The sequence below is a fragment of the Penicillium angulare genome, assembly GCF_028827245.1.
Source record: "Penicillium angulare strain IBT 27051 chromosome Unknown utg000004l_segment0_segment0, whole genome shotgun sequence".
Classification (NCBI taxonomy): domain Eukaryota; kingdom Fungi; phylum Ascomycota; class Eurotiomycetes; order Eurotiales; family Aspergillaceae; genus Penicillium; species Penicillium angulare.
This window is the reverse complement of record NW_026623163.1, coordinates 3730142-3746550: the sequence shown is the minus strand read 5'-3', so window position 1 is coordinate 3746550 and position 16409 is coordinate 3730142. Positions and strand designations below refer to the sequence as shown.

The 16409-nt window shown below is 47.5% G+C and overlaps 5 protein-coding genes across 5 annotated transcripts; 2 read left to right on the top strand and 3 right to left on the bottom strand.

Annotated features, from left to right (window-relative positions):
* Positions 1 to 1091: 1091 nt before the first annotated feature.
* Positions 1092 to 4001, top strand: N7478_005286 (NCBP1 family protein; the record flags this gene model as incomplete). Its single annotated transcript, XM_056921500.1, has 7 exons — positions 1092 to 1167; positions 1235 to 1329; positions 1427 to 1533; positions 1601 to 1868; positions 1924 to 2831; positions 2893 to 3074; positions 3136 to 4001. The coding sequence occupies 7 exons, from the start codon at positions 1092 to 1094 to the stop codon at positions 3999 to 4001; spliced, it is 2502 nt and encodes an 833-aa protein (XP_056779537.1).
* Positions 4002 to 5153: 1152 nt separating this feature from the next.
* N7478_005285 (C2H2-type zinc finger protein) lies at positions 5154 to 6656 on the bottom strand (the record flags this gene model as incomplete). Its single annotated transcript, XM_056921499.1, has 4 exons — positions 5154 to 5513; positions 5602 to 5775; positions 5846 to 5899; positions 5973 to 6656. 4 exons carry the CDS (start codon positions 6654 to 6656, stop codon positions 5154 to 5156), a joined length of 1272 nt encoding a protein of 423 aa, XP_056779536.1.
* Positions 6657 to 8713: 2057 nt separating this feature from the next.
* On the bottom strand, positions 8714 to 11328 carry rcoA (uncharacterized protein; the record flags this gene model as incomplete). The annotated part of the gene is made up of 8 exons (XM_056921498.1): positions 8714 to 8738; positions 8812 to 8887; positions 8993 to 9125; positions 9350 to 9820; positions 9920 to 10458; positions 10522 to 10835; positions 10963 to 11044; positions 11208 to 11328. 8 exons carry the CDS (start codon positions 11326 to 11328, stop codon positions 8714 to 8716), a joined length of 1761 nt encoding a protein of 586 aa, XP_056779535.1.
* Positions 11329 to 12383: 1055 nt separating this feature from the next.
* N7478_005283 (sterol desaturase family protein) lies at positions 12384 to 13673 on the top strand (the record flags this gene model as incomplete). The annotated part of the gene is made up of 1 exon (XM_056921497.1): positions 12384 to 13673. The coding sequence occupies one exon, from the start codon at positions 12384 to 12386 to the stop codon at positions 13671 to 13673; it is 1290 nt and encodes a 429-aa protein (XP_056779534.1).
* Positions 13674 to 14464: 791 nt separating this feature from the next.
* N7478_005282 (Salicylate hydroxylase) lies at positions 14465 to 16085 on the bottom strand (the record flags this gene model as incomplete). Its single annotated transcript, XM_056921496.1, has 4 exons — positions 14465 to 15022; positions 15092 to 15790; positions 15869 to 15991; positions 16083 to 16085. 4 exons carry the CDS (start codon positions 16083 to 16085, stop codon positions 14465 to 14467), a joined length of 1383 nt encoding a protein of 460 aa, XP_056779533.1.
* Between the last annotated feature and the right edge of the window lie 324 nt (positions 16086 to 16409).

The following is a 16409-nucleotide window of genomic DNA, read 5'->3' as shown; positions in this document are numbered from 1 at the left end:
GGTCTGGAGGCTTTTTCGTTCACCTTATCCCGGCTGGGACCGCCTGTGTGGCCAAATTTACCCACAACCCCTTCGACTTTGCAGCGCTAGAAACTTTGTTTATGTGTTTTTTTCCCCTACTATTTGTTCTTTTTCTTTTCTTCCCCTCTTCTATTTCTTCTTTTGCCCTTTCCTCTCTTCTATCTCCTCCCCTATCCCCCCTTTTTTGCCTCCGAACTTTTGCTTTTTGTCTCTTCTTTTGATCCTTGTTTCTCTATTGCAAATGTCATTGCCCGACTGCCCTGGGCCAGGCTGGCACCTCTATGGTCCCTAACCCCCCCTTCCCCCTCCCTAACCCCCACGGGATTCCTATCGGTGATGAGATTCACGTTCCATTTTCCAGCTGATGATTTCCTTGTTTCATGTGGCCCTGTAGAGCTGCGCCGCTGTAACATAACGGATTCCCTGCTCGGATCTGGTCACGTAAGAAGAAAGGCATTCTTTTGTTATAGCATTTTGATATAAGTATCAGACCACAAAGCATTGATTACCCTCAAGTCCTTTCCATTTCAACCTACCATAAGTTCCACCACCAGTAAGCCCTTATAACTCGTGCAACCCGCCCAGCAGGGGCCTTGCACATCATCTATGTAAATAGACGGAATATTTGACTGGTTGTCGACCTGGCTAGTTGAAGCACAATTACGTACCCTTAAAGAGCAGACTTGAATTCATTCATTCATTATATGGGATTTCGGTGCGCTTCATACTAACTGTGTAAGCATTATGAAGTATTTATTTACTGCTTCCTACTTCAATAGCAAGCAGCTCGATCATATAGCATCATTTTAGAGAATCTCATTTTCATGATGGGTAAGAAAAAGTAAGAAATTTACCTTACCATTCATTAATAGCCTTTCTAGCTACTTAGTAACTAGTAGTCAACTGGCTCATTGGATGTTTTGGGTTTTGTTGCTCAAGCTCGGGTCGGATTTTCCCCACTCCGGAGCTGCCATTTGAATTGACCTTGCAGCTCAGAACTTCCGACCTCTGATTACCACCATTGTCTCTTGGCCTTGATCTCCCATTGTCCCATTCAGACTTTGCGCGTCATGGCTGACTACGAGCGTCGGAATAATGGCTACCGAGGTGGAGGTGGCGGAGGAGGGCGCAAGCGCCGCTACAGAGGTGAGCGACATGAAATATCACCTTTGAAGCTTCCATAGGAACACAGCTGATATTTTTTTATTCAAAGACGACGATGACTTTGATCGCCGCCCTCAAAGACGCAGATACGAAGAGCCACTGTTAGTACAAGTTCGCCGTCAACTGCTTACAATCGCTGAATCGGTACGATTTCCCTTGTCGCCCTTTCTTGGATTCTGTTCCAATGAACGCCGACGAAGACCCGTCAATATAAATACTGATGTTTTGGTCAATTTGACAGGCTGCACGGAGAGTCGAGGATGATATCATGGGAGTTGCGAAATCCGTGGCGGAGAATTATGATGATGAGGAGCTACGCGACACCTTCGTCAACATATCCTTGGAATTGTATGGCTGCGCGATTGATGACCCGACTATAAGTAATTATTGCTGATACTTTGAAACCTGCGCACAGAGTCCTTGAGCAACCGATGAAAATCCCATTCGTGGCCGCGATAATCCTCGTTGCCTACAACCTGAAGGCTGAGCTTGGCGCGGAGGTATTGAAGAAGGCTGGAGCAGCTCTGCAAAAGTATATCGACTCAGGGTCCTGGCGAGAGGTGAAGCTTCTTCTCCGTTTCTTCGCTGGTTTACAGCCCCTCTTTGAGAGCGATGGTGTTTTCCCACTTTTGGAGGAGCTATTTGCCCGCGCGGTTGATCTTCAAACAGCATCCTCGGAAGACGTATGTTGACCCTGCCCTTGCTGCGACCGCCTGTAATACTAATAATTGAATATAGCTTCTTGGCCTAGAGCTTGTCAAGATTATACAATTCACAATTCCCTATGTGATGGTCTCTCCAGCCATCGGCTTTGAATCTCAGGCGCTTGCCCTTCTCGAGAAAACAGACATCATTGCATCTACTCCGCACGCATTAGTCGATCTAGTGAACACGTTTAGTCCCGACGAGAACAAGGAGGCTAGTGGACCAAGTGTGATCAGTCTTCTGCAAAGCCAACTACAAGGCGAAGCTAGCGCAGGCTGGGAGCTTAAGTGTCTTCCCCGTCCCTGGAAGGGTGTCCAGGAAATTGAAAAGGATGAACAAGATCCTAACCAGAAGCCATTCGAGCCTGTAAACAAGGTTCCCTTCCCCGAGATCAATGTTCCGAATCCCGTTCCAAATGGGACTCGTCCTCTTTTCCCAGAGGTCTACATCTCCGTGTACGCCAACCAGGAAATCGACACAGTGCCTCCGCCTTCCGATATCACATCTCTGCTCTTGAGAGATGCTTTGGTGGACACAATCAACCTTCTTGACTTCAATCGCGTTGCTACCGCCAAGTTCTTGATCGACGTGGATTGTTACTTCACCCCGTACACCTTCGTCAAGCGTGCCACGCCCTTCGACCGGATGCGTGATCTCGCGGGTGAGGGTCAATCGTGGAAGCCAGAGGATATCGCGGTGGATGCAGTGTTCTCCCAGCTGTATCAGTTGCCCACTCCTGAGCACAAGCTGATTTACTACCATTCTGTTCTGACGGAATGCTGCAAAATCGCCCCCGCCGCTATCGCGCCTAGCTTGGGTCGTGCGATTCGATTCTTATACAACAATTTGGAGACTATGGATTTGGAGTTGAGCAACCGTTTCTTGGATTGGTTCGCTCACCATCTAAGCAACTTTGGCTTCACATGGAAATGGAGCGAGTGGTAAGTGATTTGCTATAAACATGCTACACGCAAACATGCAAAACTAACATCAATGTGATAGGGTCGACGATCTCGACCTCCCAGCCATTCACCCCAAGTTAGCATTCGTGCACGGAGCTCTAGATAAGGAAATCCGCCTCAGCTTTGCGCAACGTATTAAGGGAACATTGCTGGAGCAATACATCCCCTTGATTACTGAGGGCAAAGAAAAAGATACCCCAGAGTTCAAATATCTTTCTGAGAGTCAGTTGTCCATTCTTGCTGAACGATATTATCCATTGCCACTAACATTACGTGATAACAGTGACACCTTATTCCAAGGAAGGGCAGGAAATCATGCAACTTATCCGAAAGAAGGCGGACGACGAAGAAATCCAGCCGATAATTGCGTCCATTGAGGGGCAGGCTCAAAGTCTGGGAGTGGAAGATCCCAAGATCCCCTCCACGGACGCCCTTGTGACCTCTATCTGTTTTGTAGGGTCCAAATCGCTCTCTCACGTTCTTTCATGCATCGAACGAAACAAAGACCGATTGCTGGCCATTGGGCCTGTATCTCAGCGGGCCCGCTGCCAAATCATCACTTCAGTGATGGAATACTGGTCTGATCAGCCCGGTATCGCCATCAATATCATTGATAAACTCCTGAATTACACCATCATCAGCCCCCTTTCAGTACTTGAATGGGCCCTTTCCGAGTCCCTGGATGCCGGGACCGTGCTAGCCAAGTCTCATATCTACGAGATGATCTCTGCTACCGTCGGCAAGGTCACCAATCGCATGCGCCAGATCGTCGCTGCCCGGACCCAGTCCGGTCTATACGAGCCACAGCTGAGCGTCTTGGATGAGACACTAGCTCGCGAGCGAGTGGAAATGCAGACTTTGTTCAGGTTTATTGAGGATGCCATCGTTTCGGTAGCCTCTGGAAGTAACGATGAGCTAATGGAACGAGGGGATGGCAGTGGTGATCTTCCTGAAGACGCTATCATACGCCAATGGGGACGCCGATGGCTCCGAGTGTTCCGACGAAAGGGTGCTGTGGAAGAGGCGTTCATTACTGATGCCTTGGCTAACGCCACGCCAGTGGGCACGACGGCCCCACCTGTTCAGACAGATAATGCTGAAGATGCCGATGATGGAGATATTAAGATTGCTGATGCAGATGAGCAATAGTGTATGACAGGAGTGGAAGGGTGGAGTCGCGCGGTGTCACTTGGAGCCAACTTTCCCACTTTTTTTTTGCCTTTTGTTTTTGCTTTTTCTTTCCCTTTTTGCCCTCTTTTTCTTTTTTCTTTTTTCTTTTTTCTTTTATTAAAGCATCCACATCGTGTGCCACGGCATGATCTACGCATGGATGTTCGCGGGGGAGCAAAGGATATCTCAATCTTTGTCCTACGCACAATTGTACACTACTGAATCTCACGAGCATTTTGTGCTCCCGCACTAGCCAATCCATATTCTCAAAAAACAAAATAAATCTAAAATCCACATATACATACGAATGCATGAATACGCGAATGCAGTTGAACGGAGGATCTACTCCGTATATAAAATTAAAGGGAGAGAAAGAGGGGGGAAAAGCAAACATAATTGACGATCTCCTCGCAATTGAGACCCACGAGATTCTGGTGCACGTACCCCTGAACTACTGTAAATTAGTTGGATCCAGATGATTATCCTTTGGATCTGCCCAATGCTCCACCCCTCGTGTCTGAGTGCACATGTGGTCAGGCAGCTGTCATGGCAAACGCTAACAGGCCCACTCACTAGACGGGGGACCCAGGACAGGACATCGGAACCGAAGTCTACTCTAGTCATGGTTTGTTGAATCTATATACGAAGTACGCTATACAGGTATACATATTTAGATATATCAAAGGGAATAATAAGATAAATAGTAAGAAAAGAAGACCCTTTTGTGTGGAGAACTTTTTCGTGTACAGGTACAAAATGGTCCCCTTTTTGCTGGAAGATCCGAAGCCAGCAAAACACAAAAATAGAAAGATAGAATACAGAGAAAGAGAAATTGAATCAGAAAAGAACAACCCAGCTCATGAAATCATATACATCTTGGGCTCAGAAATCAACATATCAAAATAAAGCCCTTCAAAACAACAATGCCCCTAAAAAGAAATCACACAAAAGAAACCCCGGGTATATGTCCAGGATCCGAATATCCGAATTGCGCCGTTTTTCTCGACTAAGTCTTGAAACCCAAAGCCAAAATCCAAAAAATGAAAAGGGAAAAACAAAACAAAAAGGGGGAATAAAAGAAGATAGAGAAAAATAAGATACGATCACAAAGATCAAAACACGGGTCGTGATCTATGGCAGCCGCCGATCAATGAAGTATGGTCCTGGTTCATCCCCGTCACTGCTAGACCCGCCGGTGTACATAGAAATGTTGTCCTCGTAGCTGCCTCGGCGGAGCTGGGTGGGATCTTCCTCAGACTCCATCGACTGCATCCGGGACTTTGGGTCGGCTACATGCATGGACCGCTTGGTGGTTAGGATACGTCGGTCCTTTCCTCGGCCCTTGATACCTTTGTTGCTATTCTTGTAAAGGGAAGCAAAGTATTCCCACAGATCTCGGTCCTGTGGGTTCACCATTCCAGTATCGGTGATTTGGGAGAATCGCATCGTCAATGAACGGAGGGTCGATGCGTGGAACTTGTTCTGGTGGGACTATATGAAGAAGAAAATCATAATGTTAGCTATTGAATTGTAATTGGATATGTACCTGGGTGTATCAAACGGGGAGGTTCTTTTTTACCTTCAAGTTTCCTAGCTGGGTGAAGGTCTTACCGCAGCTATCTAGTAGGCAAGTGAATGGCTTGCTCTCAAGATGGGTTGTCTTGTGAGCGCGCACATTGCCTCTCTGAGCGAAGGTCTTGTGGCAGATATCGCATGAGTAGGGTTTCTCCCCTGTGTGGCGGCGCTCGTGTGTCTAGATTCGAGAGAATAGAGTTAGATAAGAACGGTTCTTTTTATTGACATGAGAGAATATGCTTTCCTACCTTCAAGTTGCCAAGCTGAGAGAATCGCTGTCCACATGAAAGCTCCTTACAGATCTGCATATTGTTAGCTGGAATGTTTCAAAGACTATGTAAAAGCCAGTGTGGGTATGTATAAAAGTAAACTTACAAAAGGTTTATCTCCAGTATGTGCTCGGGTATGAATGTCCAGGTGTGTCTTCTGTGCAAAGCTCTTGCCACAGTTTGGCAAGGTGCAAGTATACTTGCGCTTCTTCCCAGACCGAGACAACTGACCCTCACTGTTCATGAGACAGCGAGGCGGTGACATGGCATAGCTTGGGTAGCTTTGATAGCTTGAATAGCTAGATGGTGCCAGTTGCTGCAGAGGTGGCAGCGATTGCTGAACTGGGGATGGTGAAGACTCTGGCTTCGCTTGAATAGCCTTCATCAAAACATCGACTCCGGTGGAGAACTCGAAATCCGAGGGTTGTTTCTTGACAGCCACCCCTGGAAGCTCACGGTCCGAGGCTCTCTTTCCGACATTGTTGATGGCGTTCTTGGCTGGCTTGATTTCAGGCAGCGAATGCAGTGGCTGGGGTTCAGCCAGACGCACTGGCGATGACAGCGGGGGCTGACTGGCCACGAAGTAATGCCCATAAGGGTGAGAGGTTTGATTTAGAGAGCCAAAGTGGTAAGCTGTCGTTGGTGGCGCATGGTATGGTAGGGAATAGGATGGGTTTGATGGTGGATGAGAGTAATAAGGGTAGAGAGACGATTCCATCCGTCGATGAGCAGTAAAAGCACCCACATGGCCCGGGAAGTCATAAGATGACACCGGTTCCGCCGTCTCCATTGTTGCTTTGTGGATTGTTGATGCGGAAGTGATCAATTTCCAATGGGCTTTGTTCGGGGGCGGTTTTTTTTTCTTTTTTCTTTTTTTTTTCTTGGGATTTGAGGAATAGTATATGCTTTGTCTGGGATGTCCTCGATTCTTTCTTGGGGGGGATTTTAGGGTAATTTTTTTCCTTTGGGCAGTTTGTGTCTCAACGGAGATGAAATTTGGCTTCTGTCTGAAAGTTGAAGCCGACGATGTCGGGATATAAGAAGTAGACCAAGCGGGCAAAAGGTGGTCGAGGGGCAGGGTTCTATATAGGTGTTGCGTGCATATAAGATTGCCGACTAGTGGAGATCAACCTACTTCATACACGAGTGACGTTTCTCCGGAGCAAAAGAAAACATGCAGTCTGTGTTAGATAGAGCAGAAAAAGCAAAAGAATAGAAATGAGCAGAAAGAAATGACAAAAAGCGAGAGAGAGAGAAGTGGAGTTCAGAGAAGAACGATGCGTGCCCAGACGTGCATGGGCGATCGTCCAGGGATCCGGGCTTTTTTGAGAAAAGAGGCGACCTGAAAAAGAATGGGACGCATCTATTTTGATTAAATTTTGAATAATAATAGTTATTATATATATATTTTAGCCCCAAGGACTAGCGTGTGCCCCAGAAATCTCGGTGTAGAGAGAGAGACATAGATAATATCAACAGCCGCGACTGGCGAAGATTAACATGACTAAGCAGCCCCAAGTCAAAGTAGACCTACTTGACCTTTCTCACTTCCCCAGCCCAAGCACTTGAGTAGACCTACATTCACTCTTCTTTCTTCTCCTTTCCACTTTCCTTCTTTTCAAATTCCCAATACAATCCCCCACATCTTCCTCCCTTTCTTCCCATCAAAAACAAATCAATGCATCACCTCGAGGGCGGGCCGGGCCTTCGGGCTTTCAAAGTGGACCAGAGGATCTGCAGTCGACGAGTAAGCCCCCGTTCATTGGGGCATCCGGATGCGCCCGTCCGATAGTCGCCAATAGTGTCCGATCTTCATTCCAGCGAATATCCTGGCTAGCCGCCCATGGCCTTGGAAATTCCCTCCCGATCGGTTTCAGCTCCCAGATCATCGGCGATCCTGTGGGTTCGTGTTCGTGACTGTCACATCTGGAGTCATGCAGCTTGTCCTCCGTGCTCTCTCTCTGTCCACCCCCCTCTTGTTCCTCCTCCCCCTCTTCTTTGCCAATGTAATTTCTAGAATTGGTTCCTCTTCCTGCACGTCGTGCATTTGTGGCCTTTTTTTTTTTTCTCACCTGCTTCCCCTTTTTATGGTTCCTGCAGGGGGAAAAAGAGAGAGAGAGAGAAAATCAATCCATGGACTTGTTCCCCCCTTCCCAGTCTCCCCTAGTCCCAATCAACCAGACGATCAGCTGAGAGGCGACTGGGGTTCCAAGGGGAATCGAACAGCCATCTGGGCAAGTCTGGGGGTGTTTGGGGACACACAGACCCTTTCTCGTACCTGGGGATCCACTTGGAACTCCTTCTCCTTTTAATTTTTAATTCTTTTCTCTTATTTGTTATTTTTTACCCTGGGTTTTTTCTACTGATCGACTTGGTAGATTCGACAGGTCGGTCTTTTTGTATCACCTATGACCACATCCAGGGTCACCCGTGATCACGAGTTGGTTCTGTTGGTGGCTATCCGGTCCCATAGGGGCTTAGAGTCTCCTGGGTCAACTTGGCCCGATCTACCATTCGATTTTCTGTGCTACACCGAGCAAAATGGATTTACAGGATTGGATGTTTGCATTTTATTTTGGTGAATTGCATTAATTCAAGCACACAGAGAGAGGGAGAAAGGGAAAAAGTGGAGAAGAGTAGAGGAACATGACCGCAAAAAGATAAGGTGAAGAAATGGAGACACCAAGCAAATTCGAAGAGCCCAACCCGGCTTGTAAAATGGAAATCCAAGCAAAATTTCTCGATAGAACATAACAAAAAAAAAAGAGACATGAACATAAGAGATAAATGGAGAATAAAGAATAAAGAAAACAATGTCACATTGCGCCGGGACTTTGCCTACCCCTTTTACCGTCCATTGTAGTTGGAGTATCTAAACAAATTGTGGGTTAGTGATACAAGGAACAAGGAAACTAGTGGTGATTGAACTCCCAAGGAATGCTTACCTCCAGATCCGTGCACGCATGTCTCCACTGCCAGTCGCAAAGAGGTTGCCGGTCGGGGCGGGCGCAACAGAGATTACTATATCCGCGGAAACCCAGTCAGTATTAGAACAAAATTGACACACATATTGCAAAAGGAAAAAGAAAAAGATAAAGATAAAGCCAAAGATTAGAAAGAACCTACCGGAGTTCTTGTGGCCCTGCAACATCATCTGGGCATTGCCAGTGACTGGGTCCCAGAACTGAACGCCACGATCCTTAGAACCACTCATCACCCATTGGCCATCGGGCGTCAGGCAAACGCTAAGAACGAAGTCCTAATTGAAAAGAAGAAGGTTAGCGGAAGGAAAAGAGTGACAGGTTGACATTTGATCGTCATGATGTAGAAACAATAGAAAAAACAAAAACCAAATAAGTTAAAAAAAAAAAACCGGGGCCGTGGAGGAATAGCGTGATAAGGAACGGGACAAAAGAGAGAAGAAGAAGAAGAAGAAGAAGAAGAAGAAGAAGAAGAAGAAGAAGAAGAAGAAAAGGCACCAACCTTGTGGCCCTCAAATGTCCGAACACACTTGCCACCCTTGACACCGCTGTGAGGATGCATGCCCCGTGGGACAGTGAGCTCCCATAACTTGATAGTCTTGTCAAGACTGCCGCTGACCAGGTCGCGACCATTGGGCGCGAAGGCAACCGAGTACACGCTGTCCTTGTGGCCATCGGGGTTCTCCAATCGCTCCACCAAGTAACCGGTGGTAGTGTCCCACACGCGAACGCTCTTGTCAAGCGAACCAGCAGCCACATAATGTCCATCGGGAGACATGGCCACGGTAGTGACTCCATCCTCGATGCTAAGAGTGTAGACAAGCTTGCCGTCAAGGATATCCCAGAGACGCACAGTCTTGTCACCACTACCAGAAGCAATATAACGGCCATTGCCAGCGAAATCAAGGGAGTAGATGTCTTGCTCATGACCGCTGAATGTATTTCTGATGGTTCGCGAGGCAATATCCCAGACCTAATTTTCAGCTGTCAGTACAATCTTCAGTGTTTCACTAGCAATTCCATTCATATCCGAGGAGGAAGTGCTGATGAATGAGGATTAGATTAGACTCACTCGAATTTGCTTGTCTTCGGCACCAGTGGCCAAATACTTGCCATCTGGACTGAAGCAAACACTGCGAATATAAAGATCGCCATCCTTGTCGACGCTCTCATCTTGCAGGGTCGCCACATTCTGACCTGTGGTCACATCGAAGATCTGCGCAGAGCGGTTGCAACCTGTCGCCAGATACTTACCATCACGGCTGAAGCGAACACAGCAGACGACACTGTCATGGCTGAGGTGGTGCACCAGCTCAACATCTAGCACACGCTGCACCTCTGGGTTGAATACCGCATACCAATCCGTACCCTCACGCTTTTGCGACGGAGGGAGATCCTCAGGGTTCCAGTTTGCGAGCATGTTACCAGGGCGATCCTGGCGAACAATGGGTGCAGCCTGGGCACCAGGAGGCGTAGGGCGAATTTGAGGCGAGGCGCGAGGGTCTGGATAGGCAATCTGGGTCTGCACGGGAGTGGCTGGACCTGGAGCAGCCCGGCGACCCTTACCAGGGCCCGGAGAGGCGGTTGGGGGTGGAGGGGGGCCACCGTAACCTATTTTTTAAAAAGAAAATACGTCAGTAACTTGGAAATAGGTCCCATCTCGCTCTCACATACCGGTCACAGCAGCGCCAGGTGGATATCCTCCAAAAGAGCTCTGCGGGGGCTGGCCAGGCTGGGCGGCCGAGGCAGGCTGTTGTTGAAGGGCATGCTGGGGAGGCTGCTGATCCTGGGGAGGGGGAGGGGCAAGACCGGGACCACTAGCTCCTTGGTTGGTCATAATACCACTGAATAAGTTACTTGGGCCATGGCCGACCTGCGGCGGCTGGCCTTGGGGGGCTGTGTGAGTCGCACCAGGTGCGACATGAGGGACGGTTTGGACTCCACGCGATTCTAGCTCATGGCGCAGCATGCGAATTTCGGCTTCATAGCTACAAATTAAACAAGACATCATCAATATTAATTCCGACGCGAATTGCGTATAACAAAATAAGAAGGGAGGGTGGGGGTGGGGGGATAAAGAGAGAGAGAGAGAGAAGTGTAAATATTTCGACTTACTCTTGTTTCATCTTGATCTGGGTCTGCTCCAGTTGATACACCTTTTGGCGGATCATCTCCATCTCTTGGAGCTGGCCGGTAACTGCATCTATCAGTTAGAAAACAATTCAGCGCATTTCGTGACCCTGACGTCGCAGCCATGAACAGGCTAGCGACCTGAATAGATAGGGGGATGTCCCAAAGTTGCGCGTTTAAGGGGACAGAGCATCAGATGGGGTTGAAGAATTGGAAGGTTAAACACATACACTGGTGCTCGAATTCACCGGTGCTCCGAGATTGTGTCTCGAATTCCTGGCGCAGTTGGTCCAACAACTCCGTCAGACGGGAGTTGGGAGCAGCCACCATGCCGCGGTGAGTGTTGTACATGATGGATTGCTGGGGGAATCGAAAGAGGTCGGCGTTACCACAGGTAAGTGAAATCAACCACGGGAAGTTGGAAGATGTGGTTGGGATAGGCGACAAAGTATGCGATCAGGAATCGCAGCTGAGGGACAAGGTCACTAAGCTGGATCACTGGGCAATGCTGCTTGGCGGTGCGACACCAGGCAGCTAGCCACAGCAATGAAAGGAAACCAGGGGAGCGGGAGACAAGTGGATCCAAAGAGGACCACAGAGAAGCTCGGAAGGGAGTTGTGGATTAGGAATGAAGTGGTGGATGAGATGTGGATGGAGGATCGAGTTGTAGAGGGGAAGAAAGAGGCTGGGTTGAATTTGGGGCGGGCAGAATTGGGCGGCTACTGCCGTTAGCGCCAGAAGCGACCGCAACTAGACGAGAAGCGCAACTGAAGGTTCTGGCCTTTTTTGGCAGGGTCAAGGAGGGTTACGTAGTTAGTTTGAATTTAGTTACATAGAGAGAATTCGATGGAAAATTGTAATGGAATTAGACTAAAATTTAGAATTTAAGATGTTTCTCTTCATGTATCAGTAAGGATTGCCTTTGTTCTTTTCTCCCATCTTATTAAATAGCCAATTTGACTAGAAAGAGGGAAAGGGGGGAGATTTCCCTCAAGGCTTCCCGCGCCGTTTGCAGAGGACTGGATCCTCCCAGATTGTCGCGAGCTTGAGAATTTTGTGGTTCGGTGGAGACTTCGTCTGGGTGCCTTGATGCCTGGTAATATTATGTAAGCTTTTTGCCTCAATAACAAGACATCTGTATTGCCTAACATAGACGTGCATACTCTAATCTGCCGTGTAAAAGGGGTAAAAAAGTAAAAATCCATAATCAGATTCATGGTTCCCTCTAAGTTATATCCACGTTCACGGGGTATAAAGTAAAAATTGATGATTTAGATACAATTCAGAGATATAGAAATTCCCTGGCTCTCATCTAGTATTAACTAGTTATTGAACATACTATATATTTATATATACACGTAAAAGTCAATTCTAAGTAGTGTATTTCTCATAACCGCCCGCATAGCATGATCTGGTTCCTGGTTCTCGATAGGCTGATTAAGGCGGCAGATTCCGTTCCGCGCTGGTGTGATGCGGGCAGAATTTATCATTCGCCCCTCAGGCTTTCTTCTCCCCTTGAAGTTTTCTTCCTTCACCAATTACCTCCACCCCCATTCGTCTTACGCGTGTTGATCATGGATATCATCCTAGAACTGTGGGACACCTTCATTGGTGATCGCCTGTATTCCACCCTCCTCCCGACCTCCCTCTCATCCGCGTCCATCCCGAGCTTTGTCAATGTTGCCAACAGTTCCCTCTCCTTGTTCGGCGCCGCTGAGCCTTTCATCTATGAGCCAGCTACCCAACTACTTCGCCTAGAGCCCACTAAATATGCCTATCTCAGCGCATGGCCGCGGAACAACATTTACCGCCAATTCACCAGCTTCTTCTTGATCACTTGGTATGCGCCACTCCCTGCAAAACCACCCCCTTTCGATCTAATGTTTCTCGAAACTAACTTCAAGCTCAGGATCTTTGGTCTTCTAGTCTATTTCGTCGTTGCGACACTCTCCTACATCTTCGTTTGGGACAAAACCACCTACAAACACCCTAAATTCCTACGAAACCAGATCTCCATGGAAATCAGACAAGCCATGGAGTCTATGCCCCCAATGGCCCTGTTGACTGCACCTTTCTTTGTTCTGGAAGTACGAGGATATGCCAAACTCTACGACACCGTCGCCGAGGAACCATTTCCCTTCTACAGCATCTTGCAGTTCCCATTTTTCATCTTCTTTACCGATTTCTTTATCTACTGGATTCACCGTGGCTTGCATCACCCTCGCGTTTATAAGGCCCTCCATAAGCCGCATCACAAGTGGATTATGCCCAGCCCTTTCGCTTCCCATGCCTTCCACCCCCTGGATGGCTGGTCTCAGAGTGTGCCATACCATGTGTTTCCTTTCATCTTCCCTCTCCAAAAAGTGGCTTATGTCTTCCTGTTCGGATTCATCAACCTCTGGACTGTCTTCATTCACGATGGTGAGTATGTTGCCAACAGCCCGATCGTGAACGGCGCCGCATGCCACACCATGCATCATTTGTATTTCAACTACAATTATGGGCAGTTCACCACCCTCTGGGACCGTCTTGGTGGCAGCTACCGCAAGCCTAACGAAGAGCTTTTCCGACGCGAGACCAAAATGGGCGAGAAGGAATGGAAGCGCCAAGCCAAGGAGATGGAAGCCATTCTCGAAACCGTGGAAGGTGTTGATGACCGCAGCTACTCCTCAGAAGATAAGAAGAAAAACATCTGAGGTAGGAGCAGGTTCTCCGCCGTCTCCTCAGCACCAATCTTGCAGCATTCGCGCTTGGCATCGACGCTAGGCCCTGGGACTGGTTTCAAAACTCTATTACTTTTCAAAGGGAATTTTGAGTCTCCTGCAGCATTCATCATGACCATCATGACCCTATGGAGTCTCTTCATTCGGGCGAATTTCTCTTAACCCACCTGCATTAATTTCTTGCGGTGTACATTTCCATATTCGTTTTAATACCTACACAAAATGGACGATCGCCACAAATAGCGGTTGAGGAGTCCTACTTTTTCTGTACATATACGTTTTCCCCCAAAGCAGATCAGAAGGCATGCATGCATGTTCATGACAACGAATTGACATTTTAACTCATTCCGTTGATGTTGGATATCTTATCTTCCAAATTTCTAGTAAATTCAGATAGAATTTCCACTGCTTGTAAGGCTCGGCAGATCCCAAGGTTCAAAATTTGAGAACGCACAAGACAACCATGGCTTCCTCCTTTTCCCTACTGTTAATACCGAAGAGTTAGATATTTCATAGTCGGCCTTAAGACTTACAAAGTAAAGCAATATACCAATATAGAATCCTGCCAACAACCTGACTAACTTTACTCTGATATATTGTTCGTACTAAAGTATATGCAAATGTAAATGTAAATCGTAGAAATCAAAAAGAAAATATTTATCGCCCATAGCAAGGGATGGGATTTCTAAATGGGTGTGTGTATGTACTACTAGTATGTAGCCTTGGAATATTCTGAAGTATCATCTGTACATGTTCTTCATCAATTATAGCTTCCCAGCTTGCGTGTTTTGATCCGGCAAGAACCAATCCATATACTTTCGCTGCAGCCCAGGAGTGACGCCTGTCACAGGATGAACATGCTCCATACCGTCATTACAGTATTTTCGCACCGCATCTTCGGCATGTCCTTCGACGTCATAGCCATAAACATCCAACACGGTCTGCGGATCTCCGTAGAGATTACTGCTCCGCACGAAATACTTGCCTTGAAGCTCGGGGGCCATTGCTCTATCACGCCCCTGTTGTAATGGCCCGTCGGGCAGCTGCCAGATTGCTCCGTTGATGAAGGATACCTGCTGTTTCGCGTGGGCTTTGGGCATGCGTTCAGATTCGTAGATCTCAATGGCTTCGTTCACCCCTATTTTGCCCTGGACAATGGCTTCAACACACTTGGCCAGAAAAGCGCCATCTTCCATTGAGGTGGCTGCCCCTTGGGCCATATGGTTCACCATGGAATGGGCTGCATCGCCAATAAGAACCACATTATTTTGGGGCGATGACCAAGACTTCAAGGGCCCGGTCACCATAAGTGGCCAGCGAGACTAGTTATGAGATTAGGTATGAGTATTTTCTTGATATGCTAGAACACCAACTTTCCTGTCATAACTTACCACTTCTGGGATCATATCAACAATTCGTTTAATGCGTGGATCGTAATCCTTATACTCTTCCCGCATTTCCTCAAGGAGCACAGTGTCTTGAGTTGCTCGTAGCTTGTCTGGTCGATGGTGCGAGAGCACCAAGTTGAACATCTTACCTGCCGATATTGGGTAGGTAATAATGTAGGATTTAGGAGCCATCCAGACCTCCATTGTGAGTTTTTCCACAAGTTCTTTGGCAACCGGATCCTGACGAATCTGATCATACGGTACAATAGCCCGATATGCACAATTAGTAGTTGGGGGCTCTGGGCGAACACCAGGAAACAATGTCTGACGCACGACACTGTTGATTCCGTCGGCACCAACACAGAGATCAAATGTGTAGGAATCCCCTTTCTGGGTTTTCACTATTACTGGACTTGTTTGATGCTGGATTTCGACAACCCGCGAATTGATCTTAATTGTAGACCCGGCCTGTGTCGCAATTGTAGCCATCCCCTCATGGAGATGTGCCCTATGGACCACCCACCATGGTCGTTGTAAGTCTCTCTCAATGGTATCAATCTTCGTATACCCAACCGGCGTGCCATCCTTACGCCGCATATTTAGTTCCTCAAATTGTACCAGGTTCTCCCCAATAATCTTGTCCACGCCCCAGCGTTGAAGGAGCACAGACACATTCGGGGTCATTTGGATTCCTGCACCGATCTATAGAGAGAATGGATGTGTCAAAAAAGGTTTCTTTCTATTATCTTTCTTTTATGTGGTAGGCGAACTGAATCATACCTCACCCAATTCTTCCGCGGCCTCCAACACAGTGACTTGGGCGCCCGCTCGACTCATAGCGATAGCTGCAGCTAAACCACCGATCCCCGCACCAACAATACCAATGTGAACTTTTCGAGGACTCTATAAGTCACGGTTATTGTGTTAATCAATTATGTTCTTCTTTGCTTTGTTCTATTCTCCACAGCCGAGTCAAGGAAACCATGCCACATACCATTCTGAAGAAATTGAAGACGTCGATATGTACTAGTAGATGATAATAGTATCAGAGATCAGATTAGCCAACGCCACGGGCTTAAATAATGCATTGTCAACCGCTCAATGGCATACATGCACATATCCCATCTATATTCTCCGGGGAGTTCGGGTAAGATCCGGGGAGTTCGGGACTTCATGAGTATCATAGTTTGGTTCTCACATACTCCGGATTTCCATTTAGCGCATCATTGTGGGGATCTGCCAAGAAATGAGGAGAAATAACGTTAAATGGCCAATCTCGATAGAAGCATTCTCATGAACGAAAAGAGGAAACGACGTAGAA